The sequence below is a fragment of the Hordeum vulgare genome, chromosome 5H (assembly GCF_904849725.1).
Source record: "Hordeum vulgare subsp. vulgare chromosome 5H, MorexV3_pseudomolecules_assembly, whole genome shotgun sequence".
Classification (NCBI taxonomy): domain Eukaryota; kingdom Viridiplantae; phylum Streptophyta; class Magnoliopsida; order Poales; family Poaceae; genus Hordeum; species Hordeum vulgare.
The window spans coordinates 329,835,118-329,852,269 of NC_058522.1; the positions used below are offsets into that span (position 1 = coordinate 329,835,118).

The 17,152-nt window shown below is 49.2% G+C and overlaps 2 protein-coding genes across 2 annotated transcripts; both read right to left on the reverse strand.

Annotated features, from left to right (window-relative positions):
• Positions 1-7,453: 7,453 nt before the first annotated feature.
• Positions 7,454-8,606, reverse strand: LOC123399746 (universal stress protein YxiE-like). Its single transcript, XM_045094133.1, has 4 exons — positions 8,319-8,606; positions 8,109-8,218; positions 7,902-8,020; positions 7,454-7,809 (listed from the first exon to the last, which is right to left on the reverse strand). The coding sequence occupies exons 1-4, from the start codon at positions 8,494-8,496 to the stop codon at positions 7,647-7,649; spliced, it is 570 nt and encodes a 189-aa protein (XP_044950068.1). The 5' UTR covers positions 8,497-8,606; the 3' UTR covers positions 7,454-7,646.
• A 1,871-nt stretch (positions 8,607-10,477) lies between these two features.
• LOC123398769 (PRA1 family protein B2-like) lies at positions 10,478-11,556 on the reverse strand. The gene has a single exon (XM_045093224.1). It carries the CDS (start codon positions 11,513-11,515, stop codon positions 10,835-10,837), a length of 681 nt encoding a protein of 226 aa, XP_044949159.1. The 5' UTR covers positions 11,516-11,556; the 3' UTR covers positions 10,478-10,834.
• Positions 11,557-17,152: the final 5,596 nt, after the last annotated feature.

Consider the following 17,152-nt stretch of genomic DNA (forward strand, 5'->3'; position numbering starts at 1 on the left):
AGAAGTTGGACATGCCGCCGGCGCATGGGTCACCGAGCTGCCTTCGGTGTTGTGGGGCCTCCGCACAACTCCAAATAGATCTACAGGGCGATCCCTGTTCTTCCTCGGTTATGAAGCAGAGGCGGTCCTTCCGAGTGACTTGCTTCACAACTCTCCACGAGTCGAACTCTTCTCCGAAGCTGAATCAGAACAAGCCAGGCAAGACGGAATGGATCTTCTAGAAGAGGAGAGCGAGATGGCACTGACTCGCTCAACAATTTATCAACAAGATCTGCGGCGTTTCCACGCGCGGCACGTCAGGAGTCGCACATTCCAAGCAGGCGACCTGGTGCTCCGAGTGGATCAGCACAGACCTCACAAGTTGGCTCCCGCCTGGGAAGGACCCTTCATCATCTCTAAGGTGCTGAACAACGGAGCATATCGATTGTACAACCTCGACAAGGAAACGGACGAACCGCGAGCATGGAATGGAGATCTCCTGAAGCGCTTCTACTCATGACCGTCGACGAGGGCAATGTAAAGAACAAGTATCATTGAAGTAATACAAAGCAGATTGATTTCTTGCAAGTTCAAAATTCTTCCGCGTTTGCAGACTCCGGTCTAAAAAATAAAATATTCGCTCCGAGTGCGCACTAAAAGTCGCACTCGGGGACTTTGGTGCGATCCAGAATCGCCTAAGTACAAATTCTCTCCGAGTGTGCACTAAAAGTCGCACTCGGGGACTTAGCTGCGACCCAGAATCGCCTAAGTACAAACTCTCTCCGAGTGTGCACTAAAAGTCGCACTCGGGGACTTAGCTGCGATCCAGAATCGCCTAAGTACAAATTCTCTCCGAGTGTGCACTAAAACTCGCACTCGGGGACTTAGCTGCGACCTAGAGTCGCCTAAGTAAAAAACTCTCTCCGAGTGTGCACTAAAAGTCGCACTCGGGGACTTAGCTGTGACCGAGCGTCGCCTAAGTAAAAACTCTCTCCGAGTGTGCACTAAAAGCCGCACTCGGGGGCTTAGCTGCGAACCAGAATCGCCTAAGTAAAAAGTCTCCTTCGAGCATATCCTCGAGATCCACTCGGAAGCTTAGCAGACCCTCATTGAGGCTCATGTGGATGTGAAGACAACTGACAACTACATGAGTAACAACTCGCTCTGAGTGTGCACTAAAAGTCACACTCGGAGACTTAGCCGCGACCAAGAGTCGCCTAAGTAAAAGCTCGCTCCGAGTGCGCACTCGGAGACTTGACAAACCCTCATTGAGGCTCATGTGGATGTGAAGACAACTGACAACTACATGCTCCGCATGTTTGCCATTGGCTTCACCAAGAAACTCCAAACAAAAACCACGAGCCAAAATCATGTCAAAAAAATTGGCGAAAGAAGAGCAAAATATTCGATTCGAATTCAAAGTTGGATCTAAGATCAGTCGGCTCGTTGTGGATCAAGCTTATCCACACCGAACCACGAATGTGACGGCCAACAGCAGTGGCCAAAGTTTGATACAGATAATACTCGGCATACCGAGGTAAAGTTTTTCAAGCGCGAGGTAAAGTTTTTCAAGCGTCACCAGGACTAGCACCGGGACTGGCAGGCTCCACAAAGGTGTCAAGGTCGATCCCGTTTGCGATGCGAGTGGCTGTCTCGAGGAAGGTCTCCATGAAATCTTCGAATCGAAGATTCTTGGTGTTGGCGACCTGCAACGCCTTCAGCTTTTCTTCGCGAGCTTCCTTGCAGCGCACTCGGACCAGCGATAGCGCCACGTCCGCACCACAACGAGCGGAGGCTTCTTCCATGCCTGCACTCTGTTCGGGATGTCCTCCAGCCGAGTCATCAACCCTTCTATTTCTTGCCGGGAATCGTCTTCGGACCATAGCTCCTTGTCGATACGGCCGATGACTTCTCTCAGGCGGCCAATGAAAGGTCCCACTCTGCCAAGGCGAATATGCGCTCGGAGCAAGTCCCGATTGGCTTTGTCGCCGAGTGGAACGTTCGGAACAACCGACCGCTCAATGTCGGCTGCTTCAGCCTCAGCGTCCAGACAAAAATCTACAAAGAAAAGACAAGCATAAAGTAAGCGCGGAATGAACTACAAAGTCAAGAAGCACTCGGCAAAAAGCTTACCTCCGAGCAGTGCAACCATCTTCCTTGCCTAGTCACTGACGTACTTCTCCTGCGCCATGCACCGATTGTTCATCAACTTCAGCCGAGCCATCCGTTCGGTTCTTTGACTCTTCAATTTTTCAATTTCGGCTACCAATGCCTTGTTGGTCTCCCGGGGCTCCTCCAAAGATTTCTCTCGGTCAGCAAGAGCCACTTTCACACCAACCAGGTCATTCACAGCCGCCTCCAAGTCCGCAGCAAGCTGAATCTTTTCAGCCTTCAAAGCATTGTACGCGGATCCCATTTCGCAAGTCTTCTGCCAAATAAGCGCAAAGGGAAGATTAGACACATTCAACAAGGAAAACAATCAAAGCTCAAAGTTCTTCAGACCCCTGCCGATGCAAGCAATCGACATCGGTCTCGGGGACTACACCCAGTGGGTTCACTAAGAGTGACCCCACTGGCATGAAGCTCGAACATGTCGGCCCTATTGAGCTACATGACAAACAGACAAACCTATGAGACTACTATTACCCGACCTGAGTAACACTCCTCTCGGGGACTACACCCAGTGGGTGCACTCGGAGTGCTCCCACTGGTACCTTTCGGGCAGATCAGCTCTGATCTGATCAGGTCACAAAAAAATGCATATAAAGACAACTGCCGGTGCAAGCACTCGACAGAAGTCTCGGGGACTACACCCACTGGGTTCACTCGGAGTGAACCCACTGCAAAATAATCCTACTGTATCCAAGTATATCACTCAAACCCCAGTGGGTAACAAGAGGAAAGTAAACACTTACTAGCGCACTTACTTGGATATCGTCCCGGAGTTCCAAGCTTTTCTTGTACAAAGACGTGATGGAGTCATACGCTCCCTTGGCGTCACCCACCATCAGCTCCACCTGCACCATGGCCTCCTTGGCGGCCCCCACCTGGTCTTCCGGGAGGTGTCGGGCGTCATACTGAACGGTCGACGGACCCGGCACGACAGAAGACTCCTTGGGCATCCCAAGCTCCGCTCCAGTCGGTTCCGCCGCGAGAGGCACCGTCTCAGTCGGCGGTATCGTCTCGGTCGGCGACACGTCCATGGTGGGAGCAGCAGCAGATGGGACAACCTCAAGGACAGGCGCCAAAGCTGGCCCTGACCCTCTTTGGTCGTCGTCCTCCAGATGAATCACCTCCGAAGGAAGCCCGACTGAACAACATGAAGTTACAGAAAAAGGGCAAGATGAAAGGCAGCACTCGCGAAACAATAACACAAACTCTCAGAGCTGAGACAACGTACCTTGCTGGGATGTGGCAGCGTTATCCGTGTCCATAGGATCATCGTCCTGGCGCGGCTGAGAGGTGCCGGAGGTAGCAGCTCTGTCGAGTAAAATCCACTCAACGGATAAGCATGAGTTCAATCAGATACTGAAAGGAGATGAGAGAACAAGACACTTACGCTGAGGCGACTGGAACAGCGATCCTCATCCGAGGCAAAGCTTTCCGAGGCTTGGGCCCGCTAGGTTTGGCCACCTTGGACGGCTGGTCCGTGGGCTCGGCAGTGGCGTCCCTGGTCCTCTTCACATTCCGAGCACTCGGAGCCACGGGAGAGGCTGGCGGAGCACTCGGAGCCGCTGGAGGAGCCGGCGGAGCCGCGGGTTCGTGACGGCGCTTAGTTCGTTGCTCTGATGGTGGAGGTGGCAAGCTCTTCTTCCCAACCTCCTCCCCCTCCTCTTCGGTCCCCTCTTCCATCTCCCCGCTGTCGGAGACGTACTCGGCGCTGTCCACGCTACCCTCCTGGCTGCCCTCCTCTTCCTCGGCTGGGTTCCCGTTCGAGACGGCAGAATACCAGTTGGTCCACTCCTGCACAAAACACAGTCGGCAACGTCAGACGTCAGGCGGCGATACAAGAAAAGCGATAAATCTAAGAAGATTGAAAGCACTCGACAAGATGTGCTCACCTCATTCGGAGGAGGATTATTAGCGCGGAAGGGCTTCACCCGCCGGGCTCCTCGGGGGTTGTCGCATGCGCCTGTGATTCCGCGGACCCACGCTGTCACAACCTCCCCGGTCACGCATTCTAGATGAGTCCGAGTGGAATCCTCAGGCCCCACGTAGTGCCACATGGTGTGGTGACGGGCTTGCAGCGGCTGGATCCGCCGACCCAGAAAAGTCTCCAGCAAATCCGTGCCGGTGACTCCCTTGCGGACGACATCTATCAGCGCGTCGACCAGAGGTTGGATCTGGATCTTCTCCACCTTTGAGAGCGCAAGCTGCCTGGAAGGAGCCGGACGGTCTAGGCTAAAAGGTGGCAACCCAGTCGCAATATTCGGACAAGCGACGTCCTGGCAATAAAACCAAGTCGACTGCCAGTTCCTAACTGACTCGAACAACTGGAGAGGAGGGTAGCTACTTTTGATTTTCTTTTGGAAGCCTAAACCCCCGCAGAGCTGGTGGAGATGGGTTTTGTCGTCCGACTGGCTAAGCTTTTTGATGGTTTGGGACCTAGCGGAGAAGATGTACTTAAAGAGCCCCCAATGGGGGGGACATCCGATAAAGCACTCGCAAAGGGTGACGAATGCGGCAAGGTAGGCTATCGCGTTCGGAGGAAAATGATGGAGCTGCGCCCCGAAGTGATTCATAATACCTTTGAAGAAGGGGTGGGGAGGCAAAGAGAAGCCCCTGAACACGTGGCTGAGCAACAGGACGCGCTCCCCCTCCTGCGGCGCCGGCTCCGTCTTGCCCTCCGCCGGCAGCCTCCACAACTTGTTGGCGATCATGCCGTGCTCCACTAGCTCCAGCAAGTCGTCCGCCGTCACCATAGAGGGGAGGAAATCCCCCTGGATCCAACCCGGCGGCAGTGCTCGCTGTCGCCGCTGAGCAGGGGCCGCCCCCTTCTTCTTCTTCTTCTACGACTCGAGTTTGCTGGTCTGCCACTTCGTTATGGTGAAGGCAACAGATCCGCGGAGGAGGAGAGGAAGGAGAAGGCTTGGAGCGCGCAGGGAGCTACGAAGGAGCGAGGTGAATGCGAGTAACAAGGGCAGCGCAACAAGAAACCCCCACCGGAGAGACTTAAATAAGCTTCCGACTGAGTCACTAACAGGTGGCCCCGAAATCTTATCCCCGACCGGCTGCTGCGATGTTAGTGGAGAAGATAAAGGCGCGGTAATCGAGGCGGCAGAAACTACTCGATGGCGAAGTCGACATCCCCGCTGAGCGCGCGGCAACCGAAATTTGAGGATCCCAGAAAATCCGCCGCTGTCAATTTGACCGGTCACATCAAAAGATTCCGCGGAAGCACTCGGTCCCAGACGGTTGGTTTCACTGGTATATTCACTCGGATCACTGGTTGAGAGGATAAAATGGATCGAGGCAAACAACGCCAAAGCCACATCCATACCAGTCGGATCCTTACTCCAGGCATCACTTCATCGTTCCAACCCCGATCCATTCGGGGACTAATGATGGGGTTATAGTCCCAGGGTAGGGTCATAGGCCTGCCCTATAGGTCCTACCCAAGGACTACCCTTCGTAAAGGACAAGGCCCTTAGACAGTTCCGACTGAACTAAGGACTCCCAATCATCCAGTCGGTGACGAGCATTCGGAGCGTATTTAACGTACCGACTGAATTCCACTCTATACATCGTAACCTCCCAGGAGGGCAACGGTCATACGTTTTCATACACCATTATTAGCATTTAAGGCATACGTTACCTGTAACGTAGGCATTTATTCGCCACTATTCCATCCCTGTCCACCGGACCGTTGTGAAGGGCAGCGCACTCTATATAAGCCGTCCTTCCCCACTGGTGCAGGGGTTGTCTTACACTGTAATCCTATATTCCACTCAACACTAAGCTCCCAAGAGCACTGAGACGTAGGGCTTTTACCTCCACCGTAGAGGGGTCTGAACTCATACAACCTCGCCGTAGCTAAGGCTCTGCCCATCCTTTCGTACCCTACACATCTACTGTCAGACTTATACCCACGACAGGCATGAATGGTGGAGCCTTGTTGGCAAGGTCCCGGAGATGCAGCTCCTACATATGGTGAAAATTGCCTAGTCTCCTCTGCCCCTCTGTCCCTGTTTACGTTAGGATTTTTGATGAATTTGTGGTGCGGCGGGAATTAGGATCTATGTTGTGGACTGATGTGATGATTCATAGTTGTGTGTAGGTTATTCCCCTGATGTGCATGGACACTTAGGAGTGCATGGACACTTAGGATCCGGAAAATAGTTGATTGTGCTGCTTGTTCAAAGGTAATCCACGGGTTAGAAAGACACCTTTTTTGGGTATTCTTGATAGACAGAAAAGGTTGATTTGATGACGCAGAGGAAGATGGATCTGATTTTATCATAAATATGCAGTAGGTATACTGAAAATTTGATAGTAGCATTACTGAACTTGATGACAGTAGCATTGCTGAATTTCTTGACAGTTGCAACACTGAATTTTGAACAGTTGCTTAATTGCATTTTTTCACACTTGCTTAACTGAACTATGGCTAGTTGTGGCTCGGCTAATTGTTAGACACATATATCACTTTGATGGCATTTAAAAGTTTCCATTATCCTCCACTCCTACTATACCTCTGTAGCTTGCAATATACACTTTGCACTATTGTACAAAGTAACTAATAGTGTGTCAGAAATTATGTACGCACATATTTTGACATTATCTCTTTCATGTGTATTTGGTTTCTCTGAAACCGCGGCTCCACAAACGATACACCCAGGCGGCGGCCACGAACGATCAATACGTGGAAAAGAGCTCGATGAACATGCACGATCAAGCTGATCTGCGGTATGTTAGGATATGGGCTGGGCGTATATCCAAAAATTTTAGGACTGTTGTATCCCACCGGCTCAGGTGTTTCTGTGCGACAAATAAAAAAATCGAAACGAAGAGGTTTTTCGAAAATATCGAGCCACAAGCGCGGCCACACGCCTTGTGCACGCTCACAGTCACTAATGATGGGTCCGACGGACACGCTGGCATCCTAGTCAGCAGTGCTACGAAAATGCGATTTAAACCGTACTTGAATCAAAGAACCAAGTTTTAGCACCAATTAGACGTATTTTTCAAGTTCAAATACCAAAATGAACATCGATGTCAAGTTCATGCAGCACTACTGTAATTACCTCTTTACTGAAATCGCTTCTAATGTATTGGACCCAGTTTCGAAATTGACATGACGAAGAAGCAGGCTGGGAGAAATTCAGAATTATGATCAACGGTTTCTGACCCCTCCTTCGCTGTGCAGCGCTGTAAACCAAGGTCCCCTCCTTCGCCGAGTGTTTTAGGGTTTGTACTCGTTTACATTGATATAAGCGGAGCAGCCCACAGATTACATTTATGGAGAAACATAAGGCAACTAATGTTTTTCCTGTAGTGTCTGTACTCTCTGTAGTAGCGGGTTGACATCGTCATTGTGAATTTTATTTATTAATGAAAGCTACTGGATCTGCTGACACCAAACTAGAACATCGAACATAGACTGGCCCGACAGACATATGGGGCAGTGAAAAGCAGGGAACGAGAAGAAACTACAAACGCGGCGACGATCATTCGTCCATTAACCACCCCTGTCGTAAACATGGCGACCGGCAGCTGATTGGAGATGACCTCGTCCGCTGGCCATCCTTGTCGTCGCGCGGCGGCCGGACCACCATGACGGGGCAGCTCGCGTGGTGCGCGCAGTAGTCGCTCACGCTCCCCAGGAACGCCCTATAGCCATAAGAATAATTGGGCACATGTGATGTGTAGACCTACTTGGCGATCAATCGTGACTCGTGAGACGGGCACGCGTACGTACGTACCTCCCGACGGCGCCGAGCCCGCGGCTGCCCACGACGAGCAGGCCGGCGCCCGCATCCTCCGCGGCGCGGCACAGTGCCTCCCTCGACTCCCCCTCCACCAGCACCGCCGCCGCGTTCACCTGCGCAGCAGCCACGGTTCAAGTTGATGGGCCGACGGCGTGCGTCGCAACTCACAAGGACCTATACTGCTGTACATACGTAACGTACCCCTCGCCTGTGGCAGACCCGCTTGGCCCTGTCGAGCAGGCTGCGCGCGCTCTCCTTCTGCGCCGCGCGCACCGACTGCATGATCGACGGCGCGCCGTACACCACGGACCCTGCGCGCGTAGCCAATCATACCATATCAGCGCTGCTGGTGGAGGCAATGTCGTGCGAGGTGGTGTGCCGTGATGTGCTGGTTGCTGGTCGTCAGCTCACCTGGCCCGCCGACCGGGCACATGGCGTGGTGGAGCGGCTCGAGGGCGTGGACGAGCACCAGCTCATGCCGGGCCTCCTCCGTCGCCGGCTGGTCGCCGACGGGGAAAAGGCGGCGTAGCACCCAGTCTAGCGCGTGCTGGCTCCCGCCGCTGTCGTCCAACGCGACCAGCACCTTCATCTCTCGCCTCTCTTGTTCTTGGTTTATTGATTCAGGTTGTCGCCGATGCGGCCGGCGCGGGGGCGCGCGCGTGGGTCATGCATATATACGTACGAACGTGAATCCAAACTACGTAGTGCGGTGGAGAGGAAGAACGGACGGAGCTGTGGAGCGGTGGTCATGGATGGCGACGGCGAGAGGACGACGCGCCGTGCGCGCGTGGCATCCATGCACATGCAGGAGCAAACAAGGCCGTGCGCCGCCCTGGCCCCGTAAGTGCCAACCCGGTGCCACGCCACCAGCTTGCTAGCTCGAGGCTGGAGCCCTGGAGCGGTACAGCCGCATGGAATGGAAGCCAAAGTGAATTTCCACAAACAGTTTTGCTAAAGCACATCAGTTTTGTTAAAGCACATCTGTTATAAATAGTACACATCTAAGTTTTTAATATTACAGATTTTATATTTTCTCTATCACAATTTAGAAGATACAATTAGATTTATGTACATTCCATAATAGATAAGATTTACAATACAAAAGCAATTACTTTTATTAATTAGTATTACTACTACACCACTCATGTATGTATGCATGTGCCCTCTCAATTCTTTGCTGCTCGAAGCTCACACCGGGGTGGAATTGATGCATGCATGGTGTATGTGTAAAGCTGATGGGAATGTGGGCTCTTTCCGTGCATGCACTCGTTATAACGGGGTATATAAATTTTAGTTATTTTTACTTATCTTTTATATGAAATGCATGGACAGTTTTTTACTTAGCGAACATGTTTTGAATCGATGAACTTTTTTGAAATTAGAGAACAAATCTTGAAATTAATGATTTTTTTAATTTATGTGAACATTTTTTTTTAAAATTCCATAGACATTTTCTTCGAACTCATGAATATGTTTTTAATACATGATCATTTTCCAAATTATGAATGTTTTATATTTTCTAAATATATTTTTGAAAATCTTGAATTATTTTATAATACGCGTTTTTTTTTAAATCATCCACATTTTTTTGAATCCGTAAACATTTTACGATTTCCCAAAGCATTTTTTGAATTATAGAACAATTTACGATTTCATGATTTTTTTTCCAAATTTTGCAACTTTTAAAATTTGGGTTTGTGAAAAATCCCGATTTAATTTATAAAGAAAAATCAAATTGAAAAAATAAAATATGGGTGGGCTCATGAACCGGTGCTCGGACAAAGGAGGTGCATGCTGTTATTAAAGATATAAAAAAGAGGTGCATGTTGCTATTAAATAAAGATTAAAAAAAGGGGACAAGTAATTGTAAGAAACAGGGATCGAACACCTAGTCGTGGTAGATCAGGGTCTCAATCTTTAAGAGTCTCGTACTGGACAATGAATTTAACAGGAAAAAAAATCGAATCGTTTTTTTCACTTTTGGATGGCATAGTGGGCAATTTAGATCAATTTGGAGGGTAATTTTTATGACGTACGACAGAAGCACTCCGTGCTTTATTATTAGGAAAAGATTAATGCTACTACATCTCATAACTAATCGATGACTATGTTGGTTTTATATATTTTTCAAACGTGCCTTCTAAACCATATTGGAAGGAGTACAAAAGTTCATGTGTTTTTTTATAGTAAATTAAGTCACTTAGATGTATACTTCCTCCGTTTCTTTTTAGTCCGCATATAAGATTTGGTCAATGTCAAACTTCATAAACTTTGACTAAATTTATAAAATAAAATATCAACATTTATAATATTGAATCAATATTAGTAGATGCATCATAATATTAATTTTTATAGCATATAGGTTTAGTATTATAAATGTTGATATCTTTTGATATATATTTGATCAAACTTTGTATCACTTGACTTTGATCAAATCTTATATGCAGACTAAAAAACGGAGGGAGTAATAAATATATCCTACATAACCCTTTCACAAATATATAAAGAATCAAAATTAGATGTATTTTTGATTTGATTGATTCTGGAAACATAAGAATGGATAAGTGAGTATTACCGATTACACGTCATGTTCCTTCGAATCGTAGATGGATTGTTTGCACCCAATTTTGAAGCTGAGCGATCTTATCGTAAGTATTAGTTCTACGAATAATCCATGCAAATAAACTCTTAAAAGACGAATCATATATGATTCTTTATAAGTATTAGTTCTACGAACAATCCACAGAGAAATAATTCATAAATATTTCGTTTCTTAAATTTCCTATAAAAATCTTTTGAATCGTGTAAAATTCTAAACGTAATTAATGTTTTCATTTAGTGTAGGTGTAGCTAACTAGCAACACGTATGGTGTCTCGTGTATTCCTCAAGAATGAATCAGTCGACGGCATGAGGTGGGGGTGGTGCCTCAGCCGCGCCCGCCTCCCCCTCCGGCGGCGTTGGTGAAGAAGGAGAGCAGGTCGACGGAGGAGCCCGCTCTTCCTCCAGCGCCAGGCTGCACGTCGTCGTCGAGGAAGAGCTGCTCCTCGGGCACCCGGAACGCGCCGTGCGCGCAGGCGAGCGCGGCGCCGGCCGCGAGGGCCGAGAAGACGATGGACCCGACGGAGGTCACGAAGACGACGAACGCCGACGCGGCCACGAGCCCACCCAGAGTCTCCCTCTCGGAGAAGGTCTTCCCAAAGGCCGCGAGCGGGGCCGCGTCGGCGGGGCGGAGGAGGTAGAGCGCGCACCAGGCGGCGAGGAGCGCGAGCAGGGCGGCGAGCGCGAACGGATGCGCGAGGAGGGAGGCGGCGAGGGAGAGCGCGACGAGGAGGGCGTAGTTGACGCGGAAGTAGGCGAGGTTCCTGCGGACGCGGGCGGTGGCGTCGGCGAGGGAGTCCGGGCGGCTGAGCGCCGCGCGGTCGAGGAGCTCCGCCCACGGGCGCGCGCCGGAGAGGGAGCGCTTGGCGGAGTCGAGGAGGCGGGCGAGGTAGGCGCGCTGGTCGGCCACCGAGGAGGTGTCCGGAGCGGGGAGGGCGATGGTGGCGGTGGTGGCGGTGGCCGCCGGGAGAACGGAGACGGGGAGGAGGGGAGGAGAAGCCGCGGCCATGGCGTCGGTGGATGCCACCGTAGAGAATAATGTGTTTTTTTTTTATCTGGGAGAGAAGAATGTTTGGGAGCAACGAACGATGGCGCGCGTTTCCCTCTCTGTTAACATGCGAAGGTCAACGGTCAGCCTCGTCTCTCTCTCTCTCTCCGTGTTGACATTTCTGTCTCCTAATTTGACCTGAAAGGGATATATTCAAGCTGAATTTGTAAACGCTGATAAGTAGTTTGGCTAGACCAGTGATCAGTTTGAGATTGCTGGTGAAATACAAGACTGGTCAACTTACCACTCCGGTAGGTAAAGATGGTAATTTCTTAGTACATTAATAAAAGTCAAGGAAAACAAAATACAACTTGAATACATCAAGACACGAAATGACAATAAAAAATGGAATTGCGGCCAAAACAAAATTGATGGTCTTCACACCCATAAACATATTTATCAAAGAAGTTTTTAAAGACACAATAATCGTTCCCCCGCTGATGATTGATGAAAGAATTGTTGTGGCATCATCATATACAATGCAAAGTTGTACACTCTCAACATTAGTTAAGAGGGCTGAATAAACCAAGCCATGTTGAAGAATAAATCGAAAGAAGAGGACCAAATAGACGTACCAAGAGCCCGTAACTACTTTCCTTAATTAACACACCAACAACCAAGATCCAAAGAGAACCAACAAAATCCAGCAACACCTACCATCACAAGCCCTTCTCCTATGCCAGACTGCACGTAGTCGCGGATCGGAGATGACATAAGTGACCTTTGTTACAACACGTCATTGTCGTCACCACTGCATCGATGCCACGCCATGAAACAAAACCTAATTAGAAAAAAGGACCTAACAAAATTAGGAAAATCTAAAGGGGCGGGTCCACACTCTACAAGATCGTTAGGGAATGCTCGAGATGCTCCCCTATAGTAGAACTGTGACGCTTTTGATTTGATCGTACACTAATCATACATGCAAATGCGTACGAGCAAGCTCAAGGACTCATAGAAAGATATCATAACACAATTCTAGACACAAATAAAAACATACAAGCTTCATATTACAAGCCAGGGGCTTCGAGGGCTAGAATACAGAAGCTCGAGAAACACACGAGTCACCGGAAGCAACAAATATCTGAGTACAGACATAAAACAAGGAGATGCCTTAGAGATGGCTAGCATAAAAGATACATCGATCGAACGAGGCGATGCCTCCTACCTGGGAACCTCCTAAACTAGTCCTAGTCGTCAGCGGCCTCCACGTAGTAGAAGGCACCGTCGGGGTAGCAGACGTCAACGGCGGGATACGCCATTTCCTGGGCTCCATCATCTGGTCGCAGTAATCATATCAAGGGGAAAAGGGGGGAGCAAAGCAACGGTGAGTACTCATCCAAAGTACTCGCAAGACTGACATCAGAACTATGCTAAGTATGCATCAATATCAAAAGAATGGGGTTATATGTGGACTGAATGCACCAATGCGAGAATAGAGAGAAAGGTCTAGTCCTATCGAAGACTATCATCTTCACGTGTCTTGCATCAATAGACAAGAGTAGAGCAAGTAACACAAATATATAGTCATATTGTTGCGGCAATTGTAATTAAGGTACCGCCCAGAGATTCTTCCTTGACTCCCTGCGAGAAAGCAATCCCGGAGCAAACATTCCAGTTAAGTAACAATTGAAGTTGTATAAGATTATGATACAATTCCAAGTCGTCCTGTTACCGTGGACACAACTATTCGAATAGTTAATTTTCATCCTTGAGGGGTGCACCATAGTTCCCAACACGCTTGATAAACTCTGGCCGGACACACTTTTCTGGATCATGCCCGGCCTCGGAACATCTACATGTAGCAGCCCTACCTAGGATCAACAGAGAGGCCAGCCCGCCGGCCTAAATCCTAAGCGCGCAGGGGTCATGGGCCCATCACCCTTTGCGCTCCTACACGATGCAAGGGTGGTCGAGGTCAGTCCTGGCACCTCTTATACAAGAGCGATGCTTATGCGGACCACTCGGGCGCCCGTCGCTCCATTGCTGATGTCTAAAGAGCTTTGGCTGATACCACGACGTCAAGTACCCATAACTTCTCCCACGTGAAGGTTAGTGCAAAAAGGTCTCCCGACCAACTCATATCAAATACCCAAATCCCATTAGCATTTTAATTAACATTGCGACGATGATCAACAATCCACGATATGTGGTCCCGTCGCCCCATCTCGTGGATGTGTGGCAACGTCCAAGAATGCTCGGCTACGCCTCGTCACATTCACGTGGGAATCCACCCACAACACACCTCATCATGTTCCCAGTAGCAAGGTCAAGTAACTGTGTGGTTGTAACATCAGAGGGATCCGAGGTATCACCCTTGATGGATTCCGAACGATGTAACCATTAAGGTGGCCAGGCAAGAATCACCCTCGATGGACCACGCTTGATGGGTTGTACGACAGAGTCGTTATCGAAGGTGGCGAAGGAGGAATCGCCTCATATGTCTCCAACGTATCTATAATTTATGAAGCATTCATGCCATGTTTGCAATAATTCTATATGGTTTTGATATGATTTTACTAGAACTAACCCGGACTGAAGTTGTTTTCACCATAACTACCGTGGTGTTGTTTTTTTGCGGAAATAAAATTTCTCAAAATGGGCTGAAAATTTACAGAGAATATTTTTGGAACATATAAAAAATACTGGAGCGAAGAGCTGGGCCAGGAAGTGGATGAGGAGGCCACAAGCCTGCAGGGCGCCCCCCTAGGTCGCGCCCCTATGGCTTGTGACCTCCTCGGGAACCTTCCTGACGTGATTCCAATGACAAATATTCCTATAAATACCAAAACCTCTAAAAAGAAACCTAGATCGGGAGTTCCGCCGCCGCAAGCCTCCAGAGCCACGAAAAACCAATCTTGACCGTCTCCGGCACCCTACCGGAGAGGGCCATCTTCACTGGAGGCCATCTTCATCATCCTGGCGGTCTCGATAATCGCCATGGAGGCCAAGGACCAGAGGGAGAACATCTCCCTACTCAGGGGGAGCCCATGGAGGAGGAAGCACAAGGGGGAGAACCTCTCCCCCTCTCTCTCTCTCGATGGCGCCGGAGTGCCATCGGGGGAACCATCGCCACGGTGATCGTCTTAATCAACATCACCATCCTCATCTTCTTTCAGCAGTCCACTCTGCCTCACCTCGTTGTAATCCCCTACTTGAACATGGTGCTTTATGCCACATATTATGATTCAATGATGTGTTGCCTTCCTATGATGTTTTGAGTAGATTTCTTTTGTCCTTTGGGTTGATTGATGATCTAGATTAGTGTGAGTTGTATATTTATTTTGGTGCTATCCTATGGTGCCTTCTGTGCCGCGCACACGTGAAGGATTCCCGTTGTAGGGTGTTGCAATACGTTCATGGTTCGCTTATAGTGGGTTGCTTGAGTGACAGAAGCATAAAAAAGAGTAAGGGGGTTGTTGCGTATGAGATAAAGGGGACTTGATGCTTTAATGCTATGGTTGGGTTTTACCTTAATGATCTTTAGTAGTTGCGGATGCTTGCTAGAGTTCCAATCATAAATGCATACGATCCAAGTAGAGAAAGTATGTTAGCTTGTGCTTCTCCCTCATATAGAATTGTAATAATGATTACCGATCTTGTTAACAATTGCCTAGGACAATTCCGCACATCGACCCATCATTATTCCACACTCATTGTTTATAATATATTGTAATATATTCTAACTTGATGATTACAGCACTTATTTTTATTTTCTAGTTCTCCATTACCATGCAAAGATATTCTCTTCACACCCACAACGTAGTTTTATTTCTCGTTTCTAGTTGGAAGCAAACGCTCGGCGTACGTAGAGTCGTATCAGTGGAAGATAGGACTTGAGAGAATATTGATCTTACCTTTAGCTCCTTGTGGGCCCGACACTCCATACTTACCACTTCCACCTTTGGAAATTGCTACGGTGATTCCTTGCACTTGGGGATTATCATCGCCCTCTGTGAACCACCGCCCGTTAACTACATTACAGAGCTAACATCAGGAGTACGTATCGAGGTATCATCCTTGGTACTCGATAGTAACTCTGCAGCGTCATACAACTAAGAGGGTGTGAGTGATGTGATGGGTCTTGGCTCGCCGATCAGTAGATCGAGACTTGATGATAAAGCCGGGCAACTGGACTAAGGGGGTCAAAGGGGATCACTACTCCACCTATACTAAGAAGTTTAAAGTGCAGTAGAGTATAGTAGAAGTTCATAAAAAAGGCTATGCATCAGAATAGGAGCTATCTAAAACAGTTGCAAAATCTAATGCAAGCATGAGGGAGAAAGAAATAGGCGATATATGAATGATGAAGGGGGGTTTGCTTGCCTTGTTGCTCTGTGGAAAAGGGCTGATCGACAGTGGCGTAGTCATACCCGGTAGCAGCATCATTCTTGGGATCTACTGGTAAGAAGAGGGGGAAGAAACAATAAATATAAAGCACATATGCAACACGATGCATGGCATGGAAATATGCAGGAGTATGCATGTACTAACGCAGTATTACTCGTCGCACACGGAGCGGAATAATATCTGACGATATTTTCCGGGTCTCTAGCTACTACCGGACACGCAAAAACGATGGAAAAGTTCCATGTTCACGACACGTGGCACACGAACGAACAACGTATCCAAGTTCGTCTCGTTATTTTGATCAACTTTCATGTATAAATTATTTTTATCCGGATTGCGATTTATTTTAGATGATATTTCAAAGTTCTAAAAATATTCTAAAATTAATAATTAATTTGAATAGAGATAGAATATACTTTTGCTACACAACCATGGCCAGCCACACCCAATGACATGTGGGGCCCCTGGACTGGGTTGATCTAGTCAACATTTGACAGGTCAACAGATGAACAGTGCATGTGGGCCGTGCGTGTCATCCACACAGGAACTTATAACCTAACTTAACATTTTAATTAAGATGGAGGGCCCCACGTGTGAGTGTCTAACTAACCCCTAACTAATTTTACACTAACTCAAACCCTAAACTAAATTGGTCGGGGCCCACCGGCTGTGGCACAAGGCCACACACACGACGCACACACACACGCGTGTCTGGCCGCTCGGCTATGGCCAACATCAGTAGCCGGCGAGGGGAAGGCGAGGCCATGTGCGGGCCAGTGCCAGGCCGGGTGCGCGGTGGGGAGCGGCGGCACCCACGATGGTGGTCGAAGGTGGGGCGGCAATGCGCGCGTGGGGTGGACGCCGGCGCGCCAAGGCAAGGCAGTAGCAACAATGGCGGAAAACAACGAGCAGAGTTGTAGACATCGACCGCGGCGAGCAGCGGCGGTGAGCGAACAAGGCGGGCGCGGGCGCCACAAATGTAGGTGCGAGCGCAGCGCAATTAGCGACATCGGGTGCGCAGCCAGGACGCGACCGGTGCGACAAGAAGGGAGCGGGAGAGAGGGGCGGCTCACTGGCGGTGCAGGGGAGGTCCGGGGCCAGCTCGAGGTGGCCGACGTCGGAGAAGGACGACGGGGCCGACGGGGCAGAGCGATCGTGGCAAGGTCAAGGGCGACGGGGATGGGCAGCTTGTGCGCGGGCAACTTAACGCCGCGGAGATGGAGAGAAGGGGGCGAGGGGAGAGGCAGG